This window comes from Rhinolophus hipposideros, assembly GCF_964194185.1.
Source record: "Rhinolophus hipposideros genome assembly, chromosome: 8".
NCBI classification, from domain to species: domain Eukaryota; kingdom Metazoa; phylum Chordata; class Mammalia; order Chiroptera; family Rhinolophidae; genus Rhinolophus; species Rhinolophus hipposideros.
The window spans coordinates 72205528-72231634 of NC_138054.1; the positions used below are offsets into that span (position 1 = coordinate 72205528).

Here is a 26107-nt window from a genome sequence, read left to right on the forward strand (position 1 = left end):
CCCTTTTCTCCAAGCTCCATAACCCAGGACAGCCCCACTCACCACCATGACCACAGCCTGGTCCCTGCACGTGACTCCAGCTAGGGCCCAAACCTGGCCAGAGAAGTCAGACAAATGGGGGCTGCCTGCCTGTTCCCAGCCCTCAGTGAGCTCCAAGACCAGGGTCTAAATGTCACTCCTTTGTTTCACTCCCTCCCTCCTCCCTCCCCTCCACACCCATTAGCACTCAGCTCTGCTTTGCACAGCCAACTCCCGGGGCCCACCATCCTCCCCCGGCCTTCTCCGGATCTGTGCAAGATAAACGGCTGCCCATCCCTGCTCTGTCCTGGGGCAAATTGTCAAGAGATGGTGCCATATTCATTAGTATGAGCAACACTATATGACTGTAAGGACATTTCTAGTTGTTCCAAATTGCAATTCTGTAAAATCACAAGAAAGGGTAAATAAACATTCATTCTTCTTGGCTGGCAACCACAGCCTTCTCCCATACACCCTCCCTCCTGAAATGGGAGCAGAGTTCCTTTACGCCAAGTAGCCCAGGAGCTTCTGGGGCTCCTTGGTGCTGGGGACCTAGTGTTCCATGGTCTGTGTCCCTCCACAGTGGAGCTCTGAGTAAATTGGATTTCAAACCTCATCTTTATTCCTCATGCCAAGCAGGAAAAGAGATTAGGATAAACTGCTCCCCATTTCTCTTCTCTGTCTCCTCAAGGTCTGCGGAGCTCCCTGACCCTGTTTCCTAGGAAGGTCAGGGCTAAATAATAACAAAAATCAATGTCTGTATCGTGCTTTAGATTTTACGAAGCCTTTTCCCACTCATAGACTCAATTAACCTTACAACCCAATCGAATGGCTGCTGTTGTTGCTGTATTTATAATGAGCCCATTTCACAAGTGAGGAAACCAGGGCTCAGAGCATTTGGCTAACTTGCCCAAGGCCACACAGCTTGGAAGCAACAGAAGTCTGCTGATTCCAAAACCTGCATTCTTTTTATTATGCTAGGCCCCTGAATCATGAGAAGCTGGGAGAAGGAAAATTATGCCATTCTCCTTTACTACCTGGGAGGGCCAACATCTACCGTCGACCTCAGCTGGGCCCAGTCAGTGTCTAAATTGCCTCCCAGGACCCAGGGGTCCTACCAGCCAGGGCCCTCAACCGCTTCTGCCCAGAGGCCAGGGAACCTGGGAGTCACGCCTCGGATGCAGATACTGGCATCTCTTGAGAAAAAGGACCTTCATGCTTAAGAGAAGCAAGTGATTTCACTCATATGTGGGATATGAGACAGAAAGCACCAAACGAACAAGCAAAACAAACTCATAGACAGACAACAGCATGGTGGTTATCAGAGGGGAAGAGGAGTGGGGGGAGGAGAATGAAGAGGGTAAAGGGGGTCAAATACGTGGCGATGGAAGGAAACATGACTCTGGGTGGTGAGCATCCAATGCAATATACAGATGACGTATTATAGAATTGCACACCCGAAACTTATATGTCATTAACCAATGTTACCCCCATAAGTATTTTTAAAATGTCCAAATCTCACCAACTCCAAAAAGTCAAGTCAGAAGAATTAACATAGCAGAGAGATATTATTATCCCCTCTTTATTAAGCAAACCACTGTGAAGTAGCTTTACATGGTGAGCCCTGGGAGTGTGTTTTACAGGGAATTGGTTTACACTAAATACAATTATGCAATTGTTTCTCTTTCAGAGGTGGGAGTGCACGTAGCGTTGGTCTGGGGTTCCTTCCTGGCTGGCACTGGACTCCAAGCTTCTCAATTCCCTTTGAATCCCCTCAGCTAGCCAAGGCTCGGCCTATAGTCAGTGCACAGCAATGGTTTTTTTAATGACTTAAATGAATGAGTAAATAAATAAATAAATGTGAGTGCATCTGTGAGTAGGTGACTAGATGACTAAATAGTGAATGAGCAAGTGCAGACGTGGAAGGGTGAATCCGTGAGCATGCGGACGGGGCGCTTCTCTCCAGACGGGTGTCGGGACAAGATATCATAGATATGGACAGGACAGACTTTGATTTCCCCTTCGATCATGCTTCGTGACCCCCTGTCACCTCTGTGGCAGGGTGTGAGAACAGGGCGGGCACTTGTTCTCTTTCGCAAACAACAAAAAAAAAAGGCTTAGAAAGAAACCTTTGGAGAGCAAAAGAGATTTTGCTAAACTCCTTTAGCTCCTGTTTAAGATTCAGGGGCTAAGTCTGGTGGGCCAGCTCAGAAAGGCGTTAGATGGAGTAGAGAGAAAAGAATATGTGAATGAACTAATCAGAAACAGTTTTGCGGACACAAAGAAAAAACCGAGAGTTGTTAGATGTTAAATAAATAAATAAATAAATAAAAAGAAAGCTTGATGCTCGGTTGTAAAGGAGGAAATGTATGGACTGAGGGGCGGTGGGAGGGGAAAGGGCACTGGGACAGGACAAGAAGGCTTTCAGGTGAAGGTCCTTCTCTACTCGCCCTCTCCCGGCTTTACCAGGCCAGGCTGGGGCAGCAGAGTCATAAAGACCTGGCCCCACAAGTTGGTGTGTGTTCTCGCCCTTCCTTCCATTCCTGTACATGCCCCCTTGAGAGGAGCCAGGGAGGGGAATAGAAGACAGAAATCTTAGACACTGAGTATCTGCCCTGGAGAAGCTGAGCACTACCTAGAGGAACCATTAAACGATTGGATTAGACAATGGTTTAAACCAGAGTGGACATTTATTTGATTTTTTTCCACTTTCTACCCAGTGGGCAGCAGCTCTTCGGGAAGATTAAGTTGAATAGACAAACTACAGAAACTACATTTTCCCTGCATAAGTAAGTTCTGTGAGTAAAATTTCTAACCCTGCTATAAGTGTTTCATCATCCCTTTGTGTCTGGCCACTAATTCCCTTTCAGCTATGGGCCCAAGACCAAGAATGAGTACCAAGCCACCTTAGGCAGTACAAGCTAAGACAGCTCAGATGAAGTTTAAATGAAGTTTAATTTGTCATCTACACCAGGACACTTGAGAGTGAAAGAGGTGCTATTAATAATTATTCTGAGACAAAAGGCCTAAACTGGGACTGTCACAGGTAATCTAGGATGCATGTCATGTAATTATAAAGGAAGTCACAGGAGGAGGTGGGTGGGAAAGAAGGACTACGCCATCCTCCTATCCTGGGTGCCCCAGCCCTAACAACGCAGCTCTGGAAGGCACGGCTCAGAGTGCCCAAACAAAGGACATTAGAAATATATCGGCATATGCATGTGTGTGCCTCTGTGCACATGTGTGAATGTGTGTACCAAATAGTCGGTCGGATATGGCCACAACGAAGCAATTAAGTAATGATTCTCAAGCGTCTTTGTGAATTAGGCTCCCTGACAGCCACAGCTCCTGCATGGCCAGAACCGGGTAGAGGGCCTCTGGGGAGCCAGGCCCAGGCCCCGGTCACTCACCTGGTACTGTGGGAAGGTGGAGTGATTTGTGAACACTGGCGGAGGTGGATAGTTCAGGTTGAGCCAGAGTGGCTGGTTCAGGGTTGCTGAAGTTAAGGCGGTGGCAAAGCGGGGGGTAAAGACACTCCCTGCGTACTTGAGGTTGTTTTTGTCGGCCACCGTCACTGGTGGGTTATCTGTAAGACACAGGAGAGGTAGAGGAGTGAAGTGACAGAGGAAGGGAGAGGCCAGGATGCCTTCAGCACCATGACTGCCCCCAGGGTTGATATTCTCAGAGCTCAGGGCTTTTAAGCTCCGAGAGTGTTCTTCAAGTTCTGGTGAATTCCCAACTACAGGAACATGTCATTAGCTCACACCGTGCCGGTTTGGAAGGTGAGAAACTCCCAGCAGGGCCTGCCTTGGAGCTTCTCTCTCCATCATTCACTAGTAAAGGAGGCAGTGTAGCAAGAGAATACAATAAACTAGATTGCTAGGGCTATATTTCACCTGCATTCGAAACCCAGTTCTTTCAATTGCTTTAGAAAAATCCAGTTTTATACAAATAACTGGTAGGCTATTAGACGTCATTCTTATCATATTATTAAGGCAGCCCCCTGAGGATGTATATTTGGCAACACCGAGGACCTTGCACATGCTGATGTATCTATATTGGAATCATTTCTTTAAAATAAATATTTGAAAACATTATACAATTCACTGTGTTATGACTCAATCTGAATGAATGAGATTTAGTTGAGTTGTTTTAGGATATGAATTCGGGATCCTCTCCTTCTACAATAAGTCTTGTGGCTTTATAGATTCAGAGATGGGGCCCTAATTGGGATCCTTTTTGGGAAAGGAGGTTTGACTCAAACAGTGGTAGGAGGCCACGGGAAAGAAAGCATGATCGTGAATAATTGCAATATACAAATAGTCCAAAGCATGGATTTTTCTGTGGCTTGGGCTGTGTTCAAATTGACCACAAAGAATGCCCGTGTGACCCCTGATAGCTAACATTTCTCCAGCAGTTGCATTCCCAATAAGGGACACAGGGAGAAAGTCATTTCTGCCATTTTATAGGTTTGACAACTGACAGCCAGAGAGAGACAGTGACTTGCTCATGGATGAGAAGGCCATTTGATGGCAGAGCCACTCCCAGGGCCCGTGAGGGTTTCTGACATCCCTTTTTCTACAGACTCTAGGTAGGGCCAGCTTACGTTTTAGCTCCGGCCCGTCCACCTCTTTGCTGCGAAGCCTCAGCTGCCCGCTTGGGTTCTTGGTGGCCCCAAGGAACTCACAGAGCAGGTTCTTCTCAGCTGGCCACGCAGGCTTCTTGGCTGGCTGGGCTATGGACATGGAGCCCACTGGGTCACTGCAACCCTCCTCACCGCAGATGTCCTTCCGGCTCTGGGGCCACTGACTGAGAAAGAGGCTCTCTCGATTCTTGGTTGGTTCCTTGGTGCCAAGGTTCCGTTCTACAGCAGGAGAGAAACTGAGTCAACAATTCTAGAAGGCCAAGTGTTGGATGCAGGGGGTACTTTCTTATGGACTAAGCGATGGATCTTCTACACACCTCAGGCTCAGACCACTCGGGTCTCTCTGCCAGCCAAATCCAATCCCAATCTCTTCCCTGAGGCCTTCACTGACCACTACCCATTCTGGTCTTCCCCTCTTATGCACACAACCATGTATCTATCCATTCTTTCCTTCCTTCCTTCTTTCTTTCCTTCCTTCCTTCCTTCCTTCCTTCCTTCCTTCCTTCCTTCCTTCCTTCCTTTTTCCTTCCTTCCTTCCTTTCCTCCTTCCCTTCCTTCCTTTTTTCTCTCCTCCCTGCCTCCTTTTTTCATCCCTTACCTTCCTTCCCACCCTCCATACCGCCAGGCTCCAGACAAGAGCTGATGTGGACATTGTTCTTGCCTTCAGGGAGCACCTGGCTTAGTGGGGGAGACCCCATTCCCACAAACACATGGTTTGAACCACATTCTGGTTCTCCAGCATGGACCAAGCCTTGGTGCTCACGGGCAGTTTAACTCACTCAGCTGTGCCAGGCCCTGACCTGAGGTACTGGGGACACTGCGATGAGTCAGAGCCAGACCTGGCCCTGCAGGAGCTCACAATAAGGAGGAAGAGAGAGACAGACCCAGAAATAGCTCCGGACAAAGCAGATGGGGACTGTGAGGGGACTGTGGGACACAATGGGCGAAGGTGGCTGCGACAGCTTCTATCTGAGAGGTTCAGAGGGCTTCCAGAAGGAAGTGGCCCTTCAGCAAGGCCTTACATCCAGAGGTATGAGGGAGGAGGGGATGGCAGGCAATGGGTGACTGTAGGCCAAGGCAGGGAGGCATCAGAGAGACAGAGTGAGTCATAGGATGTGGTCAGTGCCAGGCTCAGGTCTTTCTCCAAATAGACCGACTGTTCCCCCAGTGTGAGGACACTGTCTGGACAATCATAGGACCCTCCACATCAGTGGTTTTCACCCATATTTCCTTTTTAGTGATGGAACTCTTTCTCCAAACAAAATTAAGAAGGCACTACTTGGTTGAAGGATGGAAGAGGGCTGGGCACCCCCAGCACCCTTCACTCCATCCCCAGCTAGGGGGTCCTGTTCTCCATGGCGATTGGCTGGGAAATGGCACTGGACACACCTCAGGCACCACGGATCATTTGCAGCTGCCAGATCAGAGGGCCTTTGTCCACTTGCTGATCTCTACTTGTTGGGAGTGGATCTGATCATACCAGCTCTTGCCACATGGCCTTGGGGCTAAGTGTGGGCAGGACTGGACCTGCCCATCTAGCATCATCCCAGCAAAGGAAAGAGCTGCTTTAGCTTGAACCAATTTAGGAGAAAAGGACATTTTTAGCAAAATGTGTCCCTAGACTCTCTTCCAAGAGTTTCTCTTGTTGCTGAGTTTTGCCCCCAGCTAGTATGCTGAAATAACAGTACACACTAATAATAACCTTTTCCCCAGAGAATCACACACCTGCAGTCTTTCACACACACCTTCAGTCACCCTAAACATGGTTGCCATTTACTCATTTCCAAAGCTCCCTCTTCCAACATCTGTGTACACAGGACACACACATTCTTGCCTGTCATTCCTTTGACTTACTCACACGTACACAACTACACACACAGGACGGACACACACAGAAACATAGACACATAGACACACTCAGCTGAACCCACACCCACATTTTCTCTAACAAACACACTCACACCTGCAAAGCTTCCTTTGGTGCACCTTTGCCCACACATTTGTACACACAGACACACGCAAACGGTGGAGAGGGTGGAGGAGACAGCACTAACTCCCAGCAGCCCCACTGGAGAGAGATATCCAGGTGTGCTTCCTGGAGAAGGAGGTGGAGGAAAGTCCCCTCCTTCAGGCAGGCTAATCCTCTTACACATACGGCTCAGTGTCTCCAAAGAGCCCTCTGGCTCCTAGAGGCCTGCCTGAGACCCAGAGTCCAGCATGGTGTCCGCAGCTCTGATTCCTTGGTCTTCCCATAAAGCTCCGGCACACAGATTGTTCTCTAGGGTGACTCTGTTCCGATTTCCTTAGGGACGTGGATTTGGGCCCTCTCAATAGAGGCATCTCTCAGTTTTCCATCAATGCTCACAGACTGGGGGTACATTTCCTTTTGATTTTCTCCTAGTTACAACTGACTATAGGCAAATGCCACTGCCATCAGTCTGCTTTCTTGGAACCATCCATTCTGAGCGGTTAAAGAAGAAAAGGCACAAAAATGCAGAACTTGAGGGTGGGGTAGCAGAAACTTGGGAGTGGTTGGATCTCTTAGGAAGGATGTGGGCTCCTCAGTTAGGGGATGGAAATATACTTTCCTAAGGGCTTAGAGGCCCCATAGTCTGAACTGCACCTGGAGAATTTAGGCATTCATCCCCTGCCCCAGAGAGAGAACCAGGCCTCATGGTCACAACAGGCACCTCCATCAGAAGCCAAATGACTCCAGTTGTCAATCAAATCTCTGTGTCATCCAGCTTAAAGTTCCCATGTTGCATTTCTACCCAGGACTCAGCTTGGGTAAATACTTCTTTCGATGTACTCTGGATACCTGGTGGATTAAAAAATGAGCCAGGGAGGCCGGCCCAGTGGCTCAGGCGGTTGGAGCTCCGTGCTCCTAACTCCGAAGGCTGCTGGTTCAATTCCCACATGGGCCAGTGGGCTCTCAACCACAAGGTTGCCAGTTCGACTCCTCGAATCCTGCAAGGGATGGTGGGCAGCGCCCCCTGCAACTAAGGTTGAACACGGCACCTTGAGCTGAGCTGCTGCTGAGCTCCCAGATGTCTGTTGGTTGGAGCGCGTCCTCTCAACCACGAGGTTGCCAGTTCAACTCCCACAAGGGATGGTGGGCTGCGCCCCCTGTAACTAGCAACGGCAACTGGACCTGGCGCTGAGCTGCGCCCTCCACAACTAAAACTGAAAGGACAACAACTTGACTTGGAAAAAAAGTCCTGGAAGTACACACTGTTCCCCAGTCAAGTCCCATTCCCCTTCCCCAATAAAATCTTTAAAAAAAATAATAGTAAATAAATAAATTTAAAAATAATAAGCCAGGTACCAAATGTGCCTGTCCCTCTTCTCAAAGCATGCTGGGATCAGCTGTGCTCTGTAGATGGGCACCCAGCACAGGGGGCCTGTGGGCACTGAAAACAGCTGCACCTAGGGGCTGCACCCACCAGAGAGACCACCTTGTCCCATTCTGCACAAAGATGCTGTGTGCACCGCTGCAGCCCAAGTGGCTGCCTGGTAAGTTCCTACTCCCTGCAGGCCCTGCTGTCAGCCCTGCCCCCTGCCCCACTCACCTATCAAGGGGCGGCCCTCCACAGCAGGGTCCGTCTCGGAGTTGGAGCAGATCTTGGCAAACACTGGGAGCTGCCTCTTCTGAGCAGGGAGCTCAGAGAGCTTATTGGAGGGTGCGGGGGGAGGCGGAGGAGGCAGCAGCAGGAACGGGCCCTTTGCCCCGGGCTCCCGGGGTCGGGAGCCGCTGAACATGCTGTTCTGCAGGAAGTCCTTGATGACCTTTGTCTCCTCTAGCATCACCTTGTTGTCAGCAGCCTTGGACGTTTCCGTGGACTTCAGCGGGAACTGGGCCAGGAGCTTGCTGATCTCTGAGTTGGAGGCAACGAGGCTGTGGCCCCCGTCTTCTCTCCCCTTGGCACTCTTGACCTTGGTAGCACGCAGGATGCCTGTGACTGTCGACATGGCAGAATCACAGTCCTGCCGGCTGCCGATAGCAGACATGGCCACCTTCGGCTCCAGAAGCTTGTCACCGGCAATGACAGAGGCTCCTGAGCACTCACTGCTACCTGCCACCAGAGGAGGCATGAGAAGGCAGGGAGCTGGTTGTCTAGGCCCCTTGGGAGAGCTGCTGGGTGCCTCTGGCTCCCCTGAACTCTCTGTGACCAGGACGAGGTGTTCTTTGGTCAGGCTCAAGAACTCCTGCTCCACCAACAGGGAGATCTCATCTTTGCCACTGCTGAGTGCCAGGGCTCTGGAAACAGATCAGAAAGACAAGTGGCTTTAGTTCCAGCTCATGAAGGGTGGCTCTGCAGCAGGCCCCAAGGAAAGAGATGGGGAAGACACGTTTCTAGGTGAGAGAAGCCGATTGCACTCTCAAGAAAGAAAATGGACCAGCAGTATCCAAGAATTTGAGGGAGATAAATGCTGTGATTGCCTCATCCCGTGAATACATCAAAATTACAACTGAGTCATAGAACAATCAACCTGGAGCACCATCTGAAGTCCAGCTGAACAGAAGTTTTATCACTAAGGATATAAAGAAGTCACATCGAGACTGGTAGGAGGGGCAGAGATGCAAAACAGGTTGGCCCCAAACTTCTGTGTGGCAGTGGAGAATCAGGAGGGATAGCTCAGCCTCAAAGGTGGCCCCCAGAGGAGCGAGGGACCCCAACCCCACACCAGTCTCCCCAGCCCAGAGCAGCAACCCCCACAACATCTGACTGTCACCACCAGGAGGGATTCCAAACACCCGAGTGGGATGGGAGGCTGCAGGAAACCCAGATGTGGGTCTTAAAGGACCCACGCATGGACTCACTTGCTCACAGGCACTCGCCCTGGGCTCCAGTGGAGGGACGGTGATTGGGGGGGAGGGGGCACCGGAGACGTAAGGGGAAAGACTGAGGTTTGTGGCTTCAGAGGCTGGAGGGACAGCTGCCATGTTTCCTGGGTGGGTTTCTCCTGCTGCGCTTCTTTCCTGTGTTGCACCCCATCCCATACCCATGGCCAAATCTGAATCTGGATTGGTCTGCTGAGCTCCACTCGCTCCACCCTAGTGACTCACTGAGAGACGGCCTCACCCACCTCCCTACCACTCAAGGCTTATCAGCAGCTGAACCTTATAGAAGCTGGCAGCTGGCAGCAGTCCTGGCTTTTTGCAGAACTACCCCAGAACTGGTACTGGTGGCAGTCGTCCTCCGTTCACAGTGTGGCTCTCCCCTGTACCTCCAGGTCCAGCACAGGCAGTGACCAACGGTGGATAGCTTTGCAGCTCCTACCAGGTAGTCCCTGGCTGGTCACAGGCAGGGGCTGACCTTGGCCGGCACTGGAGCCCCTCTCAGGGAGCCCCAGAAACAACATACTTGGAGGTTGGCTTCAGAGCACAGCAGAGCACCACCCAATTAGCCCCACAAGTGGCACACCCAAAGGGTGGTCTCAATAGGCACCAGAGCTGGCTGGGTGAATCCTGCTCTGCCAGGTAAGACCCCCATACAGCAGCCCATAAGCTGTGGATGTGATCTAACCCTACAGCCAGTCATCCTGAGGGTCAATCCCACTGATGTGCCATTAGCAATCCAGGCTCAACTATAACAGGAGGGCACACACAACCCACACAAGGGACACTCCTGAAGTACCCGGGACAGGTGACCAGGGAGACTGTGTCACTGGGCCCCACAGTGCACCTCCTACATAAGGCCATCTGGCGAGGTTGGGACACGTACCACATCTACGTGATACATAGAAACGAACACAGAGAGGCAGCCAAAATGAGGAAACAAAGAAATACGCCCCAAATGAAAGAAAAGGAGAAAACTCCAGAAAAAGAACTCAACAAAACAGAGGCAAGCAATCTACCAGAGACAGAGTTCAAAACACTGGTTATAAGGATACTCAAGGAACTCAGTGAGAACGTATCACAGAGGTCAATGGGCCTGTCAAGAAGCTGGCATTCCCAGAAGGGACAGTACAATACCAAGAATGGAGGGGACCACTTTGCCCCAGAAAGACTGCCCAGAGCACCTGGCCCTCCCTGGGACAGACTCTACAAACTTCTCTTTCTGTGCATCTGCCACAAGTCCACTACAGGCCAGACAGGAAGCCAGTATCCACATACATGCTTGAATGTAATCCTCTCTGCAGCCCAGGACAACAGACAGTATCATCCCTACTTTACAGATAGGTAAAGTGAGCCTGAAAGAGGCTAAGGACCTTGTCACTGAGAAAGTGAAGAGACTGGTGTGGGGATGTGGGTGGGTCCAGCGGCCATCACCTCACCAGGCTTTCTATCCAGGGATATTATCCAATGAGGTCTCCCAGCTTGCTTAGGCTGGGCTTTGTTCTCCAACCTAAATGCAGTCAGGGGTATCGCTGGGCTCATCCCATCACTCCAGCCTATGGAGGATCGTTGCAATGAATCCCAATACTGTCATCCATGGCATTAGCTGTCCCTTACAGCTCGTATCAGCTGCACATCTGATGAACATATCTTCTGGGTCTCCCACCAACTTGTGTATAGAAATGTTGAAGGGGAGAGAATCCAGGGCTGAGCCTTAGCGACTCTACTGGAGACCCTCCCTGCAGCCTAACGGTAATCCTGGATCAACACTTTGAGGGAATAAACCAATCAATTCAGTCACTATCATCCCATCTCCACTTCTCCAAAACAGCCTTTGGCCAACACCTCAGTACAATCAAGATTCAACACAGTAATCCCTGATGAAGGGTCTTCTGAACTGCCCCCTCCACCTCCAAGAAAACAAAATTCATTTGTTCTTATGTGTTCTAGAAAATTGTATATCCACAGAGCTAGGACATTCTCAGAACTCAGATCAAACCATTTCCCCATTTAAACCCTCATGTGGATTCCCATTACACGTAGAATAAAATACAAACTCCTTTTTGACCCCCAGGGCACTATACAAAATGGCCCGATCGTCCCCTCCTTCCTTGACTTCCTCTTCTTCCAGCCACTGTGGCCTTCTAAATATTTCTTGACATGTCAAGTTCATTCCAGCCCCAGGGCCTTTGCACATCCAATGGAATGCCAGATCGTTCCTTGACTGGCTCCTTCTCATCATTCATGCCTCAGTTCAAGTTCCATACTCTCAAGTAGCCTTTCCTACCTTTTTTCTAAAAGTGTCCCTCCCACCCAGCCTTCCTAGGCACTCTCTGCTCCATCAATCTGTTTATTTTCCTCCTAGTATTTAGCACCACCATACAGTATCTTTCTTTCATGTCTTTATTCCCCACAACAACATATCATCCCTGAGGGCAGGGGCTGTATCTCATTCAGCACAGAGGCCTTGGGGACTAGAACAGTGCTTGGCACATAACTCCAGCTCAGTAAGTATTCATTGAATGAATGAACGAACTAGTTCATGAACTTGTCTTTACCCTTGTCCATTTCCAGAGCTCTTGATTTCAAGAGCTCCGTTGCCAAAGTCTGCCCAACTTCTCGCACTAGTTACAACCTGTCTGGCTCTGATTCCATTTTCTGTCCTCTCGTCTCATGTCCCACCTCTGGCCTGGCATCCCCAGGAACTGTTCTCTAACCACCCTGCTAGGCCCAGTCCTGACCTCTGCAAGGCAGTCAGTTCCCTGGCAGACCCCGCACAGAACCCGCCTGACTGTTGGTAACCACGCTGGGGCGCACAGAAAGATGTTTCATTCTCCCTACAACTTTGCTGGGTTCAACATCAAGCCCACTCGCCTGCATTTCCTGGAATCAATCATTTTTTCTCTCTTCCTAAGAAGTTTTGCCAATGTTGGCACGTCTCTCGTGCTACTCGCTTTCTCCTTTGAGTTGGTAAAAACTATAAAGTCTGCCACAGGCTACCACAGTGAATCACTCAGGGAGGTTAACCCAGCTCCCGGGCGCTGACAAAGGAGCAAGAGTCAGAATTGGTGCCGTGGCTCTAGCTGCTGCCGCCACCTCTGCTTTGCCCAGCTCCAGAAATGATAGGTGTCTGATGGCGGCTCTGTGCATGGATGCTGGGCATTATATCTGCATTTGCAGTGTACAGAGTTATATAAAAATAAAGGCTATTGACTGGCTGGCACCCCTTCCCAGAATAATGACTAAGCAAGCATGCTGTTAGCTCCCCGACAGCAGTTCTGTGTACATGATAACACAGAGCAAAGATGAAAACTGCTATTCATTTGAGCCAAACAACAGAAAAATGCAAGCAGAAAATTGTTAGTGCTGGAAGAGAACATCAAAACAAATATTTTCTTCTCGCTATGGTATTTCAGACCATCCACAAACAGGGTACCCAGGCCTGGTGCCCAGGCCACATGGCTGATTGAAGAGTAAAGCGAGGGAAGGGTTCAGAGTCCCACACAGACCTGGGCTTGAATGGCGGTCTGTTCGCAGACTGACCTCATGACTGTGGGTGAGATTCTGACTTCTCTACGTGCCTGCATGGGTGGAACAGCAGAGCTCAATGGCTAAGAGTTCAGTCTCTGGAAGGAGGCAGAAACTGGATTCAAATCCCCAGTGCTTCCTGGAGGCCAGACCTTAAGTAAGCTCCCTCAGGTCCTAGCTCACAAAATAGGAAGAAGGATTAGCATTTATTGGAGTGCTAACCAGCTAGCCAGGCACTGTGCTATGCACTTTCCATGCAAAACTCGGATTTTCACCCCCACAACAGCCACAGTGGGGATTATACCATAGGAACGGCCCCAGATTATCACATCTTTGTCTTCCTGGATCCAGGCCCTTTGGTAATTCCCATCCATCTTGACTCAAGTAATAAAGTGCTTGGGCAGTAGGGCTTACCCCCGTGTTTGTCTTGGGACTCATTTACCTCCAGGTGAATAAGCCCAGGAGAGTCCACTGGAGGGTGACACATCCCCCAGAGGGAAAGGAGCAGTGGGCCAGACCCAGCTGACTGCAGGCATTGGGTGAGTATCAGCCACACCCATCCAAGCCCAGCCCCCACAAGAGAAAACAGCAAGCTGAAGTCAGCCCAGACTACTGAACTACAGGAACGGAAGCTAAGTAAATAACTGTTGTTTTGAGTCACTAAGCTTTGGGGTGTTTTGTTGTATATCAAACGCTAACTGACACAGATAGATACAATTATTCCAGTTTTTAAAATGAAGAAGCCAAGGGGCAGAGAAGTTAAAGAATTTTCCCAAAGTCACAAAATTAAGTAGAGACAAAGTGATGAACTTGCTCAGATGCCACTCTCTTAACCACTAGGCTACACTGCTCTGAAAACCCAAGTGAAATGCTGTATGTAAGAATACCAGGGGTACATACCTAAATTAGAAGTGCGAGAAAGGGCTTTTGAGGAGGTGTCATTTCAGCTGGGGCCTAATGGACAATAAGCATTTAACCAGGTAAAGAATGCAAAGAAGAGCTTTCCAGACACAGGGAACAGCATGTGCAAACACTGCAGGATAGGCAAGAGTTTGGTACATGGATGGGATTATGCTCAGGGGGGTGGGGTACATTAATTGAGGGTTGGGACGGTGCACAGCAGGTGAGGTTAGAGATGGTAGAAGTCAGAAACTGCCAGTTCTTAGAGTGATGCTAAAGGATTTCATTCTGAAGGAACAGGGAAGCCATTGGAGAAATTTCAGCAGGGAAAAGTCAGGCTCTGATTTCTCCCAGGGAGCAAGCAGTCCAGAGAAGTGACAGGAGGGGACTGAGGCCTGAGCAAGGACCTGAGCTCTGCCTGCCAGGTGCCAGGCATTATACTTGGCACTTGTCTCCACAACCATGAGGAAGAAGTAACATCTTGATTCCCAATTTAGAAAGAGGAAACTGCGCCTTGGGAAGTATGAATGACAAATTCAAGTTCACCCAAGAGAGTAAGTACTGAAGCAGGACTGGGTCTCAAGTCCACATGGCTCCAAGCCCTTCCTCTTAGCCACTACCCTACACGTCCCACAACAGGAGAAGTGGGAGAAAGAGCAGGGCCTTTACAGTCAGGAGACTTGCATTCAAATCCCAGCTCTGTCCTTTTTGACGGGGTGACCTTAATTCACTTTCCTTCTCTGAGTCTCAGTTCCAGGAGGGCCAAAAGCCAGCAACCAGCCAGGAATTAGGAGAATGAAGCAGCAGAAGACAGAACTTGGTGGGCAGGTGGGTGTCCAACTCAGGGATTTGAAGGAGCCATGGCTGTGAGTGAGTAAGCGTGGTAAGGAAGCATCAAAGGGCCCCAAACAAGGAGAGGCCTTCATCATGGATGCAGAGGCTGTAACACTTAGCCTGGCACCAGCCACCAGGGGGCCCCGACCTTCACTTGACCCAGGCTGGTGGACATTTCTGGATCTTCTTGTCTGCATGGGACCTATCATCTATTCCCCTGGTGCACATGTCACAGCACCCAGGGTGGCCCCGGACCAGTATGGAGGGAAGGGACACCGCCATCTCTGTCAAAGATACCTTGTGTCTTCCTCCATCTTCCCTCTCTTCCAGATCCAATATTCACTGGACTGCCCTGGGTCCTCCTTCCCATATACACACCACACTATGCACACACACACACCATACCCATGCACACACACACCAACCTATGTGCACACACACAGCACCGCTATGTACACACATACCAAACTCATGAACATACACTGCACCCATGCACACACACAGCACAGCCATGTGTACACATACACCAAAACATGTGCACACACTCACAGCACAGCCAAGCACACACACACTACACATATACACCACAGATAGGCACACACATGCATACACAGCAGAGCCATGTACACACCCCCCAAACCATACATATATACCCATGTGCACGCACGTGTGTATACACATACGCATGCACACATATACCCCCCCCCCCACTATAGTCTTATGGAAAACCAGCAGGAAGAAAAGGAACCAGGGAAGGAGGGTGGACTCCGTCTCCCAACCTGAGGGGTCTGGGCGGAGCTTTTTCGTTTTGCAGATGGAATGGGCAGTTGAGAGAAGCTGCAGATTCAACTGGCATCCTAGGGCCTGTGCACCTGTGTCCTAAAGGTACCTGGAAACCCTCTGAGCTGGGACCTCGCTGGTAAGGGGCTGAGCAGAGGGTGTTTAGAAAGATCTGGCCTTCCCAACCTGCCCCTCTCCTCCACTCTCTGGGCTGTGGCGAGGAGTAAGTGAGATGATGAATGTGAAAGCACTTGGTAAGGTGTAGCAGCGCTATGCAAACGTTAGCAGCTCCGACTGAGAAAACTGCGTGGTGTGAGGAACCCAGCCTGTGACAGGCTTGGAGCCCCACTGACCCTTCAGAGCCCAAGACCAGGCAGGCTAGAGGGGGAAAGTTGGGAAACGTGCCAAAACCTTCTGGGGATGGTGACACTACTGGGTGGGGTTAAAGGAGGTAATATTGTAAAATCCCTCAGCTCCCCCAACGCCAAGCCTGGGCTTCGCGTCCCTCACATTTTTTAGCAAAGGCCTTCATAGAAAGTAGAGTCATTTTTTACACTGTCACTGGCATACTCTTAGCACTCAGGAAAGGTCAGTCTCCTTCCTTCATGCTTTTCTTTGGAACAACTCCTTCTCAAAGCCATGTTCCTGTTAAGCCCAAGGTTCCATCATCTTTGACCCTCAAAGTATCAGAGAACTCCCTATGCATATGCCCACCAGTTACCTGCAGGGCTTGTTTCAAACACAGATTCCTGGGCACTTTGGGGGAAATGGCAGTTCAGCTGGTCCAGAATAGGGCCCAGGTACCTGCATTTGAGCAGGTCTCTCTCCTCCACTCTCTGCTTCCTACTCGCCAGGTTTTGATGCAAATGATATGCTTGGAGGCACCCAGCCAAGTACTAATTTCCCTCCAGACATTCCAGCTTGTCCCTGCCTGTCTCTCAGGGGAAGGGGGACAGCCTTAGAAGGCAGGTTGGCAGGTAGAAGTAAGACACCAACCACTCCCCTGACCCTCCGTTCCCCTGGAAGGGAAAGGAGGTTGAGGATACAGGATTCAGGTGTGAGTTGGGCCAAGGACTGGAAGGATTGAGGGCATAAGGGATACAGTGAAATAGGGAAGGAGATGGAAATATGGAGAAATAACTACGGCAATAAAGGAGGTTCGGCTGGGAGCTACGGAGTGATTCTTATTGTTCAAATTATCTTTAAAACTTTTCATTTGAATCTGTTTAATAAGAGAAGGCTTACCCTAAGGAAGAGGTATTTTTTTTAATGTGACTTGGGAGCCGAATTGGAAAGAACGTTGCAACCAAGATATTAAAAAGGGGATTAAACCAAACCACTGGTGGCCTATCTCTGCAGGCTTTCACAACCTGCGACACAACTCCTGAAACCATAAAATTAAATTAAAAAGGGGGACACGGGACATGGGACGTTAATCATGATTCGTCTTCCCTTCACTGCTCATGGTTCCCAGTGCTAAGCAGACTCGAAAGGGCTATTGTAAATGCCTCCTGTTGTCTGGGGGCTCTGGTCTTGCAACTCCGCAGCGTTCCCATTCCTGCTATGCCCTCTTTGAGCTCCACGACTCTGAGCAAGTTGCCTAACTTCTCTGAGCCTTGGCTTCCTCATCTGTAAAAGGGGAGTAATACCAACCATCTACTGGAAAGGGTTGCTAAGACGATGAGATAAACAGAAAATTAAACAGAGCCTGGCATATATCAGGTGCTCAAGAAAATGTTAGTTTCCTTCTCTGCAGCTTAAGGCAGGAGGGGGGAAGAAACCCCTGCAATGTGTCGGCTTATTGCTATTCTGTCCCTATGTCACTCAGTGCTTCCTCTGATGATCGTGACTCCTTGCTTGGCTCCTGGCCACCTCTGGGCCTCACTCACCCTCCCTGCAGTGGCATTTTTATGGTTCATCCATCACTCACTTCGTCATTCATTCATATACACTGCATAGCCACCAATTGCCAGGAACTCAGCTGGGTGCTGGGGAAATGAAGATGAGTAAGACACAGCCCTTGCCCTTAAGGAGCCACGGTCAAGTGGGGGACGAGAGTTGTTGCCACAAGGCAGGGTATTTGTGCCAGGTGACTACCTCATCAGAAATCCCATGCCAGAACTGAGCCAATAAATCCAGTTGGGATGTTATGTCTTCCCCTCTGGCTAACGGTCAACTCAAGAACTGGTTCTAAACTGACTCTTCCATTCCATCACCCTCCACGTGGCCCTCAGAGCTAGAGAAGCATTTGTCTGCCCTGACGAGCTTGCCTGCTTTCTCTTATTAGATAATAGGAGTTACGGAAACAAACTGTTATGTTCCCTTTTTGCCCCAGCTGCCAAGAATCTCAAAGCAAAATGCTGTCCTCAGCTAAGTAGTTTCCCTTAGGTTAGGTTTTCTGGTACACAAATCTCCTCTCCTCGTACCATTCTTGATTACTTAACCCCTGTCATTTTATCCTTGATAATAACAATAATGACGGTGACGATGGTGACGGTGGTGATAACGGTGATGATGATAAACTTGGAGGTCTCTTGCCAGGTGCTGCGTGAGCTTTATAGATTTTACCTCATTAACCTCCACTAGACTTCCTTCAGGTGGTCACTATGACTTTTTCCACGTTTCAGATGAGGAAAATGGGGCACAGAAAGTTTGAGTAACTTGGTTAGAACTAGGAAGTGTGTTGGGATTCTAATTCACTTGTCTCCTTATTTTATTGTTATCTGATATTGATATAGTTATTGCCTTTAAACCTTCAGAAAAGAGAGGGGATATACTTGCTTATTGCAATTGAAGAGAGGAACACGGAAGAGGGAGGAAGAAAAAAAATGCCAAATGGGGTGAGCAGCAAATAATTCAGAGGGTATCGCAGTTATTCGAGGTCCTTAAGGACAGGTAGGATTCGGTAGACAGAGTTCTGGAAGAAAGGCATTCCCGGTAGCGGAGTAACCTGCACCAAGGCAAAGAGAGGTGTCCCTGCTGGGACTTCATCTTGCTTTAGAGAGAGTGTGGGGAAGGGCAGCAAGATGTGCAGTAGGGATATAGGCAGGGCCAACCACCGAGACCCTTGAAACAAATCACGTGGTTCAGAAGACAAGGAGGGAGACCTGAGCAGCGCTGTTGATGTGCTTCAGGAAGAAGAAGTTGGTGAAGGGAGAAGGCCAGCCAGGAGGAAAAGGAACCAGGGGAGATGTGGTGAAGATAGCAGGAGAGAGACAAGCAGGGAGGCCAGGAATCAAAGACCATCATGCAGGTGACTGGAGGCTGTGAGGAGACTGGAGGAGGGAAGGGTCGCGGACCTTGGACTTCTGTCTGCTGGCACCATTTCATTCACTAATTCACTTGACCACCAGGATGGGAATGCCTCGATGTCAGTGTGATTGGGGTCATAGCAGAGGCCGAGACCCAGCCTTGTGAAGCTCAAGGGAAGAAGACACTTCAATGCTGGATCCGGGAGAAAAAGGATTCCAACCTGGGGCCCAGGGGTCTCAGAAGTCATTCACAAAGTCGAGGGATGTAAGGACATGTTGCAGGCAAAAGGGTGCACTGCAGCTTTCCTCAGAGAGGCGTTTGATGCCTCAAAGGTGAGAAAACACACACCTAGAGCATTAGATTCTGTTCTAGGGCATCAGTCTGAGTTTCCAAATGTGAGTCTTGTTTATCACTCCTATCACCAGGTTTCAAATTTTGTTTTGTTTTTAATAAAAGTGGGGATATAGCCCAAGCAAAGTACTGCAGATATATTCCAGAAAAGTAGAACTCATCCAGTTGCTTAAATACCAGCAGCACAAAGAATTGATTTGTTGCCTGGCACCGAGAAGGGAACTGTTTGTTGAATGAATCCATAAATGACGAATGAACAAATTCGGTCAGGGCAATGGAGTCAACAGCAAATCTAAAGCTCCCGCCTGAGGCTGTGCAATTGTAGGGACCAGGGGAATGAATGAATAAGTAAGCAACCCTACAATATGAGTCAGTAAGTAGCTGGCCATAATTCTCTAAGACCAAATTTAAGACGAATTAAAATATAACTGAACACGATTCTGGAGTGTAATTGACACTAGACTGAACTGTTGATTTCTCCCCCCAAAGCCTATTTTTTCCTGTTTCTTCTCCATCACTGTAAATGGCACCACCGTCCAACCAGTGGCTCAAGCCAAAAACCTTAAGTCAGCTTTGATGTTTCTGTTTGAGTGCCCTGAACCATCAGCAGGTCTGTTGGCTCCTCTCAAAATACACACTGAATCCCCTACTTTCTCCAACCCCTCTGCAATCACTCTGGTCAAGGCACCACCACGGTTGTTTCTCCCCTGGACTATTGCAGCATCTTCCAAGAGGTCTCCCAACTACTTTCACACACCTGCAAAGCATCTCCACACAGCAGCTGAAGCGATCTTCAAAAATTACTGAATCTGACCATACTACACTTCCTTCCCCCAAACCACCAAGGGTGTCTGTAACACGGAGAGTCAAATCTGAACTCCCTACAAAGATCTTCCAAGCTTTCCAAGACCTTACCTGCCTGCCTCTGCCATCACCTTTCTCATGTCCTATGAATCAATGTACCCCACTCACGCTGTCCCTCCAAGCCACTTCCACCGCAGCGTCATGGCAGTTGCTCTCCATTTTGCCTGGACGTCCTTCCCCAGATCTTCACCTGACTGGCTCCTTGGTATCCAGGTGTCAGCTCAAATGACCACCTCTGTTCAGAGAGTCCTCCCCTGACCACCTCATCTGAAGATGCTCTCCCTAGTACTTTACTTGGTTTTATTTCCCTCAGAGCACTCATCATTATGTAAAATGATCTGGTTTATTTTTATGTCTTTATTATTGGTTTCCTCCAACGAGAATGTTCTTTTCACATTCTGAAGCTACCATAGTCTTTTATTTACTTATTTTCTGTTTCTTTCCGTTACTTGAATGTAAGCTGTAGCAAGGCAGGGCCCTGGGTCACAGTTCTATCCCACTAGCTCTTAGCACAGTGCCACGCACATAATAGATGCTTAATAAATCTTTGCTGACTGAATAATTGAATGAATAAATGAATGAATGAATAAACTCAAAATGTGTCCACAGAGCGAAGTCAGCTTGGGAAGAAAAGCGAAAGTGGCATTAGTCACCATGACTGCAAATATAGCACATTAACAAGGAAGATCTAATCTATACAGATTGGACCATCCCTGGAATATGGTACTTGGTTCTGATTGCTGCACCGCTACAAGGACCAGCGGTGTGGGCAGGAAACTGACCCAGTTGGCATGTGAGGGAAAACTTAGAAAACCAGAGGTGTTCAGCTTGTAGAAACAAGAAATCCTGAGAATATTGTTGCCACCTTTTAAAATCTAAAGGGCTATAGAGAGAAAGAGGGGATAGACTTGGTTTGGAGCCCTAAGGGCATAAATCCAGATCACGGGGTATGAGTCTGATAGAGACAGATTTCCATACAGGAAGAAAGTGGTCTTTTGATAGTCAGGGTCCCTAACAAGGGAAGGGACTAACTACTTTATGAAGTGGTAAGCTCCCCATCTCAGAAAGTGTACAAGTGGATAACCACTTGGCGAAGATGTTGAGGAGGGACTCAAGCAGCAGCAGATGGCCTCCTACATCCCTTTCAGACTTGAGATGTCTGGGTTTCTAAGATATATAGGGACACAGACCAGAAAACAATGTCTGGCTAACAAGAGTTCTAGAACGTACTGATTGAGTCGCCTCATAGCAGAAAACGTCACCAAAACCAGGTCTACCAATTAAGCAGAGGAAAGATTAGCTGAGAGGGGTCTTGTGGGCCTGAAGCCATCCCAGAAACACGCTGGACAGCTCCCTGGATTTGAAATCTGTTATTGATGTGTGATCATTCAGAGTATGGGCCTGCCAAATATTTGGACTATCCAAAAAGATGCCTCAGTTTCTAGGGGAAGATTGCCACCACTATTGGGTAAAAGCTAAGATGGTCCTGGGTTTGCTCTCTGAAACTCCACCACTGCTCCTTCTCCTTCTTCTTCTTCCTAATTACTATTATTATTAGTTTCAGGTATACAAACCAATGTAATAGTTAGACATTTACATCCCTCACTGTGAAGGATGTGAAGTGATAACCCCACTGCCCCAATATATTACCCCTCTGACGTCGTATATACAATTCCATTGACTATTCCCTATGCTGTACTTCACATCCTGTGACATATATATATATATATATATATATGATATATGTATATATATACACGTATGTACATATACATATATATGTATATGTGTGTGTGTGTGTGTATATATATATATATATATATATATATATATAGTAACCACAATATTGTCAACACTTCTTAACTGTAGGGCCTTGGGCAAAGAAATTAACCCCTCCAAACCCGTTACCTCCTGTGTGGAAAGGATTTCATTTAAAAACAGGGGAGGGAGGAGCTGAAACAATAATGGCACAAATTTGATAATTAGTGAAAGTCAGCAACAGACACATAGACAGGGACGATACTATTCTATTTGATGTGTCAGAAAATGTACATAATAAAAAGTAAAAAGAGGGGGACTTCAAAATAGCACCTGCCCTGTTTATAATAATTGTAGGGCTGAAAGAAATCATCATCATCATTCCGAGGACTTTTTACAAATCTTAGTTATTATCAGGAGTGTTGAAATAGCCCATTGAATCATCCCAACAACCCTGGAAAAGCATAGTAATCATCTGCATTTGGCAGATGAGGAAACTGAAGCTCACGCAAATTAGACAAATCCCACAGCTGTCACAGGGCTGAAATGCGATCTGAAACCAGCTATCTGACTCCATCATCACAGCTGCCTTTATTTCAAGAACAGCGCGTTGTGCTCTGCTTGGTTGATATCTACATGATTACGATATCACGTATGCATCTAAGTCAGAGGTTTCCCAGCTCTTTTCTCAGTAGGGGAGCTCCTTTTTTTTTGTTTGTTTTCAAACGTAGCCTTTACTCAGAACTCCAGTAAGTAACACCCATAAAAGATCTGGCTGAAGTGAGGGTTGGGGCCCAGCCACCAGGCCACTTGAATGCAGGGTGACCCCTGAAGTACCCTAGGGTCTATGAGCATAGTGTGAAAACCTCACATTGAAGTCAACAACAACAGCAACCACAAAAAAAAAAAAAAAAAAAAAAAAAAAACCCAAGCCCTGAGAATTACATTTAAGGACAGCCTCGTTTGTATAATGCAGCCTTCCGTCTCCCGTCTCCCATCACATCTGATACTCATTATCAGCTCTGAGGTGGACAAGGCAGGGCATATCATCTTCAATTTGCAGATGAGAAAATCAAGGCCAAATGGAGTTAAGCAACCGGCCAAAGGTGCTCCAGTTCACTTTTCGGCCAAGTGCAGACTGGAAATCGAGTCTGTCTCCATTAACTTGGTGTGACCTGGCGGAGAGGGTACCATCTACTGGAATTGACACTGACCCTGGTTCACAAAGTGGACAATCAGCTCCTTGGTCATTGAGAGCCCGAGCACAGCCTCACGGGCCCCCTGCCAAGACCTTGTCCCAGAGCAGATGGGATAGGGGAGGGGAGAGGGGCTCAGTGCCACTGGACGGCCAGACAGCAAGATTTTGGCACTAGTCAGGCCATTCCCATCCCAGCCATGTCATGCTGAGCACAGGGAAGAGGAAGCAATGAACAGCCAGTGACTCCCACCTTCCTCTGCGGCCCTAAAAGGGACAGCAGGCAGTGCAGACCTGGGTAGCAGTTCTGCGTTGCCTTTCTTCCTACCTGTTGTCTAGAGCAGATCTCTGAAGCCAGATGCAGCTGATAAGTGCCTGAATGGTTCCCCCACTCCAGAGCAGCTCTAAACTGAGCTGGAGCATGTGTTGGAGCAGGCAACACTTAATTATCACTTAGTCTTTAATTAGCCCTTAATTATTAACACTTAATCCATCTGTAAAATGGGGACACTAATACCTGTCTCATAGGGACTCTGGGAGGATTAATTAATGTGTGCAGCCCACTTTGAAGGTGCAAAGCATTGAAGTACTCAACAGTGGCACTGATATCCACGGCAAATTTACTTGCTTTTGCTAATGAGATCCCTCCTTCCTCTGCTTGTGAATATCCTCCACCAACAATATCTGAATAATTGCCCTGGTGCAGAAACATTTAGCTCTGTGTTTCCCAGACACAGGATTTCCCATCCCGGAAACGGGCTATTTCCACCCATCTCCTCACTCTTCAATTTTCTATTATGTCCTCTAAATATGTCAATGCCTTTCCAGTAAATATTTTGATGTGTGCTCTTGCAGCAGCTTCTGTGGAGTCTGAATGGGACAGCTGCTCCCTATATTAGGGGATTCCAGATGTGGTTTAAAACCACCAGACTTATGTGCCAATGCCTAGCCTTTGGAGATGGGAGGGAGCAAGAATCTCCTAGTTACCTTTGGGGAAACCATTGGGCATCTAACTCTGGGCCTGCCTGGCTAGGGTGGTTTTTCAAAGTCCTCAGATCCACATCTGATTGCCTTTAGGATGAGAACTGTCTACTTAGTGGGCTGGTGAAGAGACAGCAGAAAGACAGCCCTTGACTGGCTCTTCACCCAGGTAACTTCATAGGAGTTCTATGGTTATAACTCTCCTATAAAGATTGGACAAAGGACATGGGGGGTAGAGGAAAAGTACTTAGCGTTTAGGGTTTAACCATACCGAACAATGGGCCACAGCCTTCCCCCAGAAGGTCAGACCTCATCTCCTCCCTTTTCCCTTGGTGCCAGCCATGGAGAGGGGACACTCACTCTTCTTGGAGGCTGAGCCCATTGTCTCTTGGAGTCCCAGCCATGGGGGCAGAGAGCTGTTCCTTCGAGGTCCTGGGCTGCAAGGCCTCTGGCAGGCTCTGAACTCTCTTCCAGATTTCATGACAAGTCTTGTCTAAGCTGTCTTGGGGTGTATCCTGGTGGACCCAGATGTATCTGGGGAATGGCCCCAGGGCAGACGGACGCTTGGCCACCAGGGCCGAGGACGAGGGGAGCCCATTCCCACTGGCCATCCTCCTCCTTTCTTTGTGGAAGCCCCTTTGTCTGCCCAGGGCTCGAAGTCGGGGGGACCATCCACCACCACCCTTCATTCACCAGGAAGGGAGATGAGGATGGGGCAGAAGCAGGTCAGTTCTGTCCGGCTGTTGCTCCAACGAGGTGATTATGTTCAGAGGCCTCTGATTTGTGTGCCAGTGGTGGATGGAGGTCAGCTTTCTTTTGGGGAGGCGGAGCTTATTTTGATTTGTTTTTATTTGCTCTTTCCTAACTTTTGCGCCCCTCCCCCTCTCCCTGAGAAGAAAATATTTAAAAGTCAACAAAAACCAGTAGCTTAGTAACCTTGGAATCCCCCTGAACTCAGGAACCAGGTGCCTGGGCGGGCAGAATGACATCTGGGAACAGCTGGAGGGGGAGGGCTGGCTCTCCCCACGGTCCCTGGCAGTCCCCGGTAGCTACAAGCCCCTGACAGCCTGCGGAGCCCATCCGGAGAATGGGCTCATTCTCACCGCGGAGCCTCGCGGATGACTGGTGAGAGCCTGGCACGGTGCTAGGCACGGTTGGGGCAGGCGCCGGCCATGGGGCTCTCACTCAGGCCTTCCCAGGGACCCCAGGGCACACCGAGGGCCAACGGCCCCGGCCTGGCCCAGCTCCGCCTTGCTCGCCCCACTCCCGCCTCCTGACCCCTCTCCAGCGCCTGGCAGGAAAGTGCCCCGGTGTCCAGGATCCCCTCGCCTTAAAAGGGTGCTGTCTTTGGTGGGGCAGTGACGGGCCGGCTTGGGCAGACTTGCTTGCTGGTGGCTCCCACACCCTTCCGGTCCCGCGCTGGAGTTCCTCCGTGCGTTTCAAACGCAACGGCTCGGCTCGGTGCGCTCGGTGCGCGGGGTGCCCCGGGTGGGTTCGGTTGGGCCGGGGTGGGGGCCCAGAGGGTCTCAGCGCACTTTCACCTCTTTGAGGTCGGTGGCAGTGCACGCCCGCTTGTTGCCACTCGGAAGGAACCTCAGGGCCTGCCCTGCAACTATCACCTGATTTTGCCCCTAACTGCCGTTTTATTGGGCCCTTACATTGTGCCAAGCGCTGGGCTTTCTGTGTTTTCATATTCAATCTTAACAAGCTCATAGGCAGTTAGTACCATTGTTGGAAACCGAGTCTCAAAGCCATAAATGGGCGTGTCCAAGGTCCATTAGGGAGGGAGGAGCTGGGATTCAAACTCAGGCTCCCCAGGCCTGATCCCGTGCTCTCTGCCACTGAGAAAGACTGGTCCTTTCTGCGCCGAGTTTAGGGGTCCCGGGGGTGCGTGGGCAGTGGGTGGGTGGGAGTGGGGGCTGGCGAGAAGGTGCAGAGAAGGGCTCAGTTAGCTGTTTGCTGCCCAGTGAGCTCCTCCCCTCACGCTAGATTCTTCTTAAACTCAGAGCTGACATAGTACCTCTGCCTGCAGAGGACCTCTAGCCCAAGGCGCCAGCGGTTGTACCTCCAGTATTTCCCCAGAAAAAGAAGAGGGAGAGGGCGGGAAAGAATGATGGGTGTGGCTAGAGAAGATGGCAGCCCATAGATGAGAGTTGAATCC

The 26107-nt window shown here is 49.2% G+C and overlaps 1 protein-coding gene across 1 annotated transcript in view; it reads right to left on the reverse strand.

Moving 5' to 3' along the window:
- Positions 1-24635, reverse strand: part of LOC308500631 (uncharacterized protein C1orf94) — a gene marked incomplete at both ends in the record, with an annotated part of 35887 nt that extends 11252 nt beyond the window's left edge. Inside the window, 4 exons of the mRNA XM_081055822.1 lie at positions 3429-3604; positions 4625-4882; positions 8233-8921; positions 24307-24635. Of these exons, the coding sequence (XP_080911948.1) occupies positions 3429-3604; positions 4625-4882; positions 8233-8921; positions 24307-24635 (1452 nt within the window). The remainder of the gene's footprint in view (positions 1-3428; positions 3605-4624; positions 4883-8232; positions 8922-24306) is intronic.
- Positions 24636-26107: the final 1472 nt, after the last annotated feature.